The sequence below is a fragment of the Pelmatolapia mariae genome, linkage group LG3_W (assembly GCF_036321145.2).
Source record: "Pelmatolapia mariae isolate MD_Pm_ZW linkage group LG3_W, Pm_UMD_F_2, whole genome shotgun sequence".
NCBI classification, from domain to species: Eukaryota; Metazoa; Chordata; class Actinopteri; order Cichliformes; family Cichlidae; genus Pelmatolapia; species Pelmatolapia mariae.
This window is the reverse complement of record NC_086229.1, coordinates 38,539,869-38,550,237: the sequence shown is the minus strand read 5'-3', so window position 1 is coordinate 38,550,237 and position 10,369 is coordinate 38,539,869. Positions and strand designations below refer to the sequence as shown.

General features: G+C 46.9%; 1 protein-coding gene across 1 annotated transcript; it reads left to right on the top strand.

Annotated features, from left to right (window-relative positions):
* Positions 1-3,476: 3,476 nt before the first annotated feature.
* Positions 3,477-5,910, top strand: LOC134624412 (nuclear factor 7, brain-like). The gene is made up of 2 exons (XM_063469398.1): positions 3,477-3,736; positions 4,776-5,910. Exons 1-2 carry the CDS (start codon positions 3,477-3,479, stop codon positions 5,908-5,910), a joined length of 1,395 nt encoding a protein of 464 aa, XP_063325468.1.
* Positions 5,911-10,369: the final 4,459 nt, after the last annotated feature.

Genomic DNA, 10,369 nt, shown 5'->3' with positions numbered 1-10,369 from the left:
ATGTGTGATAAGCTGCAGGATTCAAACACAAGTGTAACTTATAAATACATGTTCATACTTTTATTCCACAATCAGAGAGAAAGAAACAGAGAGAGAGTGCAGGACAGACAGACAGGTGACAGTCTCAGGTGTATACACTGCTACAAAACAGCACAAGAGAAGGAGGATTTAGTGTTTGTGTTATTACGAGTGCTAAACAAGAAGAGTTCCAGATGGTCCAGTGGACACATGTGTGACTCCTTTGATTAAAGCATCTTTCTTTCAGCTTAACGAGTGAACCGTCAGCTCGTTCAAACACACGTTAAAGTCCGTTTGGCTCGACACCACCGAACAGAGGCAGCAATATAACATAGCTAACATTAACAGTGCAGTGAATCCTGCTTGTGCCGTCATATTCAGGACTGCAAACCGAGCAGCATCACTGACTTTCAGCTTGTTGTGTTTGTGGATATATGACTGACTTTAATTATCCATCAAATCATCACATTCTCTGTAAGATTAAGGTCGACTATTGAACGGCGTATATTTTAAAGTTTTAAAAGCTTTAAAACCAAGTTAGTACAAACATCACTAATGTCACATAACTTTACTGACATGTGGCCAACAGTAATGTTTTAATGTTCTTCAGTACTAAACATTCGCACATAAATAAGTGACATCATATTCAGTACTTACTTTTGACAGTTCACTCTTCGGCCGCACCCTTCTGCCGTATTTTGTGGCAAAATTATCCACACCCACCGCCACGCTATGAATTGTGGGATATATGGGACCATGAAGCGTGCACCGGATGTCGCTACCCGATCCGTACCGGAAACCCGATCGGTACCCCGCATGCGCAAATCTTACGTCACTACTCTCTTTGCCAACATTGCGACATTCAATATATTTGAATGATGCGGTTAGCGCCCAGTTAGCTCCTAGCATTTCTCAACAGCTCTGCCTCATTTTCAACTGCCCGGGACATTTAAACAGTGGATAATCCGTATATACAAACAAATTCATGCTTTTCTCCTCAACAGAGAGCGTTCCCTGACTGAACTACAGTGCCGTAAAATAAGAAGAATGGCGCCTAATTACAGAGTTAATAATACAGACTTTGTAATATGTCATGTGAAGATTCATCAGCCAGATGAAGTGTTTACTGACAATTGACAGCGATAGCGGACATCAGCATCACTATTCCAATCAATCTTCTCCATACAGACAAGCATAATCGACTATCACTAAATAAAAAAAAACACACATTTGTAATGACGCTAATTCAGTTTACAATACGGTTCATTCGCTCGGTCAGCAGGTGGCAGTATCCTCCTCGTACACTGGGGAGTAAACTGCCATTAAACGAACAGAAGAAGAAGAAAAGCCCTGCACATGCGCGGTATGGATCGGGTAGACCCGATCTGTACGGTCCGACTTTGCACATGTGCAGTAAGGATCGGGGAGTCCTGATCCGTAACTATCTTTTTATTTTTCGTTTTTGTCTACATTATCTTGAAATGTTTCATTATTAGAAACATTTTAAGAGATAATTATTATTCTTAACATCTTGACAGATACTCTGACCTGTAACTATCGTAAAATACTTCGACCGGAAGTAGACGCCTTTCGCGCATGCGGGGTACCCGATCCGTACCGGAAACCCGATCCGTACCCCGCATGCGCAAATCTTACTCTCTTTACCAGCATTGCGACATTCAATATATTTGAATGATACGGTTAGCGCCCAGTTAGCTCCTAGCATTTCTCAACAGCTCTGCCTCCTTTTCGACTACCGGGACATTTAAACTATGGATAATCCGTCTACAAACAAATTCATGCTTTTCTCCTCAACAGACAGCGTCCCCCGATTAAACAACAGCGCCGTAAAATAAGAAGAATGGCGCCTAATTACAGACTTAATAATACAGACTTTGTAATATGTCACGTGAAGATTCAGCAGCCAAATGAAGTGTTTACTGACAATTGACAGTGATAGCGGAGATCATCATCACTATTCCAACAATCTATTTCCAGCTGATGCTGATCACCCTAACCTTAACATCACAGACCATCCTTTGGTTCTTCTTCTGTTCCTCTTAAACTTCCTGCATGGTGCCTTTCAAATTAAAAGCCCTCCCTGACTGTAAAGACGGGACTGTGCTGCAGCTTGTGGAAACAGTGTGTAGGTGTATTTTGTTTGATGGAGGACTGAAGTGTGTGTCCAGCTGAGCTCTCTGTGTGCTCATATATACAGATGCTGATAAACAAATGTTTGTATTTGGACCATGTTACTGATCAGGACCTGCTGTGTGTTTCCTGTTCACAGGTCTACAAAGAGTCGCACTTCCTGCTGTGGTTCAGATGTTCAGCGTGTTGCTTTGTTTCTCACATGTTGGCTCCACAGTCTCTGCTGCTGTGGGCTGATGTCATGCAGCAATACAGCTGCTGAACATCTGGCCTTGTTTTGCTCCATCAGCAGATATTTGACTTTTAGATCACATGATGTTTGCATGCAACCTTCAAACACATGTGGAGAATTCGTTATTTCTTTGAAAGATTTTTTAGTAAATAACAGAAAAAAGAAAGTAAGAGAAAAGCAAAAATGAAATTCTATAAAACAGGAAAAATTCCACACACATGTAACTCACCACTGTGTGAACATCACAGGGGAGAAATCGTTTCTCTGAGTCAGAGACGAGTGTCAGTAACTCAGAAGTAAAACTCAGTCTCATGCAGTGACTTTTACACAACCAGATCAGATGAACCAACTCACACTAAAACATTGTGCATTTTACTGCACTCTTTAAACTTATTTCTTATATTCTTATTGATTTATCAGTAACTTTTACAACTTCTGGCAGGTTAATGTCTGAACTTTGGAGTGAAACACATCCTTAGTTACAAGAAATAACACCACTGTCTGTAACAAAGTGAATCCACCTTAACACCACCTGTGTGTGTGTGACTGCATTACACTCCCACTGCTGGGAACCTGAACAATAACCAGAACAAAGTCTAAAATAGAAGCTGACAAACAGCTGCACCACCGAGTGACACTTTATTTTTATAAACTTCACAACAGGTTTCATGTTGTGGAGGTGAGGTGAAATGACGCAAAACCTGTTTTATAGTTTTTGAGCTACTAAGAAACATCGTAGTTAAAAGTGAAACAGCAACTTTCTTCTCCTCCCCTCACGTCACTCAACTGTGACAAACCAGGAAACAGGAAGTTCTTCCTCAGTAAAGAGAGATATAGACGATCAGACTGAGTTCAGACCAAACTAGCAGCTTCCTCTGAGTGGGTCCAGCTACAGGAGAGAAAAGTGGAAAACTCCAACACTGCTGCTTCAAGCTGCTGACGCTCCACACCCTGAATGTGAGTTTGAGCAAAAACACAACTCAAAGGAAGTTTCAGTGAGGGTCGTAGAGGAGGGAGGGGAGCCAGGACTGACTGTACTTCCTGTCTGCTGTTTTCAGCTTCACTCACAGACTCAATGGCTTCCAGATCAGAGGAGGATCTCTGCTGTCCGGTCTGTCAGCAGGTCTTCAGAGATCCTGTTATTCTATCATGTAGCCACAGCTTCTGTAAAGACTGTCTGAAGAGATGGTGGAGAGAGAGACCAACACACGAGTGTCCACTTTGTAAGAGAAGATCTTCAAGGGAAGAACCACCTTCAAACCTGGCTTTAAAGAACTTGTGTGAGTCGTTCTTACAGGAGAGAGATCAGAGAGTTTCAGAGGCTCTCTGCAGTCTGCACTAGGGATGGGTACCGGTGTCCGGTGCCATGATGGCACCGGTTCTGACATAAACGGTAGTAACCAGACCGAAAAGCAGCGCACATTTCGGTGCTTTATTTCGGTGCTTTTTTTTTTCCTTGAGCCAATTCTAGCCAATCATTTTACGTTTCCGAGGAAAGTAGGCGGGATCAGGTACGTACGTTCTTTTAGAGCAGAGCTACAGATTAAAAAAGGCGAAGCGGTCAAAAGTCTGGCTGTACTTCGCAGCAAAGCATGCAAACTCAGCAGCCTGCAACAAGTGCTTTAAGCTGATACTGTGATACTGTCAAAGGAGGTAACACCTCGAATCCGATGAAACACCTGGCGACGCATAGCGGTTTTTTTTAAAGCCGAGAAATGCGCCGTGTTTAGCTTGCTGCGAGACCTCACACCGAGCACATCTACTGCGGGTGTGGTGCCTGTTATCGGACCCGGAGTTAGCAACAACCCCCCAAAAACCCGAAGAGTAGAGTCCTGGCCCCTAGCCCTGCCAGTGTAGCAGAAATGATGATGGCAGCAGCAGCCGTTCTTCTCTGAGTGAGTAGCTTAATGTTGTTCGTGTGTAATTTACATTGAGTAGGCTAACCACATTATTACATTAATGCATGTAAGGTGACCTAGCAAACACCGTCGTAGTTACATGCGGCTGTCTTCTTGTTTGGTGGCAGATACTCCCTTCACCCTGGCCAAAAAGGCTAAAATGACCAAAGAAAAAGTGGAAAACAGTTAAACATGAGAGGTTTTTGGACAAAGTTTGTGTTTTTTCCATTGTTTAAGCACTGCTTCCAGCCAAGAGTGATACCATATATGCCCTACAGCTGCAGCTGCAGAAAAGGCTTACATTGTTTTGTTTTTTTTTTACAAAAAAAACAGCTAAACATGAGAGGTTTTTGGACCAATTTTGTGTTCTCCATTCTTTAAGCACCGGTTTGAGCACCGTTTAAGCACCGGCACCGTTTCAAAAGTACCGGTTTGGCACCGGTATCGGATAAAACCTAAACGATACCCATCCCTAGTCTGCACTCTGAGAAACTCAAACTGTTCTGTCTGGACCATCAGCAGCCAGTGTGTCACATCTGCAGAGACTCAGAAAAACACACCAATCACAGATTCAGACCCATCGATGAAGCTGCACAACAACACAAGAAGAAACTTCAGGAAACTCTAGAACCCTTAAAGAATAAGTTAAAGGTTTGTGAAGAAGTTCTAGTGAAGTTTGATCAAACAGCAGAACACATTAAGGTCCAGGCCCGACACACAGAGAGGCAGATTAAGGAGCAGTTTAAGAAGCTTCACCAGTTTCTAGCAGAGGAAGAGGAGGCCAGGCTTGCTGCACTGAGGGAGGAAGAGAAGCAGAAAAGTGGGATAATGAAGGAGAAGATGGAGGCTCTGAGCAGAGAGATAGCAGCTCTTTCAGACACAGTCAGAGCCACAGAAGAGGAGCTGAGAGCTGAAGACATCTCATTCCTGCACAACTACAAGGCTGCAGTGGAAAGAGTCCAGCGCTGCCCCCTGCTGGATGATCCACGGCTGCCCTCAGGAGCTCTGATAGACCAGGCCAAACACCTGGGCAACCTGACCTTCAACATCTGGAACAACATGAAGGACATGGTCTCCTACACTCCTCTCATCCTGGACCCAAACACTGCTCATCCAAAACTCATCCTGTCTGAAGATCTGACCAGTGTGAGAGGAGGAGGAGAGAGGCAGCAGCTTCCTGATAATCCAGAGAGGTTTGATCACGTCTACTCCGTCCTGGGCTCTGAGGGCTTTAATTCAGGGACTCACAGCTGGGATGTTGAGGTTGGAGACAGTACATGGTGGGCACTGGGGGTGTTAGCAGAGTCTGTGCAGAGGAAGGGACACATAGAGTCAGGATTATGGAGAGTATTGTTCTATCAAGATACATACTCAGCATCATCACCATTAGCTCGTCTCACTGATCTCTCAGTACAGAAGAAGTTCCAGAGGATCAGAGTGAATCTGGACTGGAACAGAGGAAAGCTGTCGTTCTCTGATCCTGATACTAACACACACATACACACCTTCACACACACTTTCACTTACAGGATGTTTCCATGCATTCGCACTGTTGATGAAGTGAAGGTGTTGCCATTGAAGGTGTCAGTGTCAGTGGAGCAGATGAGTTGAGGATGATGATATTTCTAGTGTTGTTTCCTGTCAGTGAATTGAAGCTGTTAAACTGCAGCTGTCCTCCTGCTGCCTCGTTGTTCCAAAGCTCTTTGTTTCTCTTTTAGTTCTCACTGTTTCTTTCTGTTTCTGCTGTCCACCTTTTCACATGGAAAATCATTTCACTGTTTCTCATTGAATGACTCCCCAAACTAGATTTAAAATTTTATCTAGTTTTTAATCATTACAAGTGATTCATGTTGCTATTTGATATGTGTCTCGAGATGATTTAGTTTGCTGGGATATGGACTGACATGTGTTGAATGGGAGGAGCAGTTTGTTGTTGTCTTCTTGTCTGTTTATGACAACAATAAATATATTGTTGAAACAAGGATTCATGTTTAACTCCATATATGAAATGTTTCTGATATTTGAATTCTGTTTGATTAAAGACTTTCTTCATGACACAAATGAGATTTCAGTGTATTAATAGAACTAAATAAGATCAGAGTTGAAAGGCTGGAGTATTATGTACGTGCTTCACTGTCAGTATCTTCAGGGGGATTCAAAGGGAAACATCAAACTGCTGTAATGAGATAAACTAGTTGGGCTGAACACACTTATCTGTAGTTTGTCTCCATCCAGGATCATCAGAATATAATGAACATGTGTGAAGAGCCAAAAAATGCTGCTCCCCTCTCAGCATGATGAGCTCCAGCCTTTGTTAACAGGAAAACAGGAAAAATGAGACAACTTTCATAGACAGTAACCAACTGTGGCCACAAGATGGCAGCAGCTGATCTGAGCTCTTTTATTGGACAGAACGATTCTGCTCTGTGACGTCATCAGAGAGGCGGCCTTCACTTTGATAGATCTAAAGTCATGTCTGCACTGCGATGATGAAAGCTGATAAACACATTGTTATTGATCCATGAAATCACCTCTGTCCTCTCAAGTGTAGCTGTTTACAGAGCTAAAGAAGTCCTTCATCATAAAAACATAAAAACATATATTTTCTGTATTAAGTGACGCCATCCTCACTCTAACCTCTTACATACATTCTGTTCAGTATTCCTGCTGTAAGAAATAAACTGTGTGAAAATATAAATGCAGGGAAACATCTATTAATCACAGTTGAGCCGTTTGTTTCTGACTCACGCCAGGGAGATGCCGAAGGGGAGGACGCGGAACCCGAAGATCCGCCAGTCGAACCCGAACCTGAGGAAATGCCAGTGGCCCTGCCAGATAGGGATCTGGAAGTAGGCGTACTTCAGGTCGATTGTGGCAAACCAGTCCCGAGCAGCGATTGCCTGACGTAGTCTGGGGACCGTGAGCATCTTGCACTTCAGGGGCCGGAGCTCACATAGCAAAATTGGTATAGTCGGGATCTGGCCCACACGATGTGCTAACACATGGCCCACATACCGCAAAGAACCACGGCCCTTTGGTGGCCCAGATCTGGTTTGCCAGAGGTAATCCACACATGGGCCAGCAGAAGACCAGTTGCAGACACACTGGTGGTCCTTTGCTGGCCCATGTGTGTACACTCACAAACGTGTCAAACCTGCATTTGAAATGTTGGCTACCATAGCAGTATAGTATTGCAACATGGCATTTGGGTCTTCTAACTAAAACAGGAAAATAGGAACATAAATAGTGCCTCATTGCCAGACCTGGCCCGCATCTGGTTGACATACACTCTGCCATGACACCAGTCAGTCAGAAGTGCCAACTTGATGCCAGATCTGGGCCAGGCCTTTTTTCTATAAGCCTGGGCCACATAAACCAAACCACAATCGAGCCAGATGTGGCATGCCATCACATAGACAGTGCCATCTATGGCAGGCCTGGCCCATATCTGGATGACATACATCTTATCATGCCAGAAATCATCCAGCAGTGCCAGCTTGATACCACATCCGGGCCCGACCTGCTTTCTATGTGGGAGATAGCGATTGAGGCCCCTGAGGTCCAGAATGGGATGAAGACCCCCATCTCGTTTGGGGACGAGAAAGTAACAGAACCCCCCCCTCACACCTGACGGTCCCCGGCGGCCACCTCCCGTATGGCACCCTTCAACAATAGGGTCGCCAGTCCTTCCCGCAGCACCCGGCCCTGGCCCGGGTCGATCACGGAGGTGAAGGTCATGGACGTCTGGGGAGGTCTGCGGCAAAACTGAAGGTGATAACCCTGGGCCATGGTAGATACCACCCAAGGGTCTGCCCCCAGGGCTGACCAGGCAACCCTGCGCTGTTCTGCAGATAGGTGGGCGAGCAGGGCGGCCTGGCCCCGAGAGATGTCAGGAAGGAGGGGGCGGCCGGAGCATGAGTGTCCCCTAGCACCCCGTCACCGAAACTGAGTGGGGCCACTGCGTCTACGAAAGGTCTCCAGCTGGGTCCGGAGATCTTCAGGACCCCACGCCGGGATCCTGGTTGTCTGATCGGACCCGGGACTGAGAACGCGGATGCGGCCAAAGAAGAGCCCGTGGCAATAGCCTGATGCTTCATGAGTGAGGCTAGGAGACAGCAACTCTCCTATGCCCTCCAAGTCACCCGAGCTTGCTTGCAACTGTCAGGCCAAGTGCTGTAGATGAAGCGACAATATGGCCGAGGAATTGGACAGGCAGGCCTGGGTTGCCATAGCCCTGTGCAACCTAGCAAAGAGGCCATCCATGGCTTTCACATCCTTATTAGGTCATGCTGCCCACCCCAGGAGGGAGCCCGAAGGGGCAAGTAGAGGGGCCAGGGAAAGATCCACTGGGGGAAGGGGCCCACAGGCAATGCGCTCCCAGCCATGCATGGCCGAAAAGCGCCTAAAAGCTGGGGACCAATGATGCAGGGCCGCGGGGGCCTCAAACTTTTTGTACACCAGGTCCTGAAAGTCAGGCAGCAGCGGCACCTGAGATAAGGAGCGCTGAGGCCGTTAAACCGAGAAGGCGCCGAGACTGGTACCTCAGGGAGGGACAGCTCAAGCGCCTGGCACGCCCTCTCTAAAAGCTGATAAAAACTCAACCGGCCATCCTCTGTGCCAGGGGAACCAGCAGGGGGCAGCTCGGGAGACAGGTGGGAGGCACCGGAGGAGAGGACGGCCTCCCCCATAGTCCACCTCCAACGGCCCAGGCTGAGAGGCGGGGCCACGCGAGTTAAAGGCACGGGAGGGGCCCAGAGGTCAGCAAACGGGGAAGGTGACCTGGCCAATGGATCTGCTGGACGAGACTCCACGTCAGCAGCAGCCATTCTCCTCACTTTTGCCTGAGAGGCCTGAGATGAGGGAGGGGTGGGCCGTTTAGCAGCAAAAACCGGCCGCGAGCTTCTCTAGTTCGTGCAGGTAGAATAAACCAGTTCATGCATGTGTCAGGGGCTTCTCTAGCCAGCAAAGCATGTTTGGGACCCAGGCACAGTACACAGTGCTTGTGCCCATCATCCAAAGGCATAGGAATGCCACACTCGAGGCAAGTTTGGGAGGCGTGGCCTGCCATACTGTGTGGCTAGCAAGGGGCGGGACCACACACCAATCGGAAAGTGGCTAACAGTTAGCCGGTATGAGCCCTAGCCTAACACCCCAACCACTATTTATTCCCACAGGGCACGTAGGCTGTCAGTGAATGATTGGAACTAAGCCTGGGTCCCTGTGTTATGCACACGGCCGCAGCCGAGTTAAGTAAAAGCAGGCGACGGCGTAACTTCTAACACCGAAACCACATGCCCCCTGCGTTAGCTTCAGAGTAGCTTAGCTGTACAATATAGTACGATAGTAACTCTGAGGCCGTGCCCCCTCTATGTTATGCTGCACAGTAGCTTAACTGACAGTGCACACTTGCAACAGCAGCTGAGCTACTCAACTCCCAGGCAACGGCGAATGGTAAGAATGCCGAAGCCGTATCCCCTCTGCATTGTGCTCACGGCAGCTGAACCCAGGCGACAGCGCACACTTGCAACGCTGAAGCCGCGTGCCTCCCGTGTTAGCTCCTAGCAGCTGAACTACTCAAAGCCCAGGCGACAGTTCTCACTCAGAGCGCTGAAGCCGTCGGATTTCAGCTAGCTTGTAGCTGGATCAAGCTAAGGACCACCTAAAAGAAGGACACGAGGGGACACCAAGGTAATACTGGGGCTACCAGGGGAATGCCGGGGGAACCAGGGGAATACCTGGAGGAGAGCCAGCACCCACGGAGGATGCCGAAGCACGCTTCAACAGACGCAACAACAGACAGCACTCTCAAGCAATGTTCCCTCTAATTTTTCATGTGTCTAAGCGAACACACAAACTCCCTGAGCGATCCCTTGGACCACTGTGAGCGACATCAGACGTGTGCACTGTGGTCACGCCAGCATTTAATCAATCCAAGTTACATGATTTATTAAGATAAACAAATTACAGCATTTATATTTATGTTAGACTACTTTTAATTAACTGCTTTAGCCCACTTACAATGAAAATGTAAAACAAAAATGTAGTCATTGACCTGTGTAGTATGTTAACA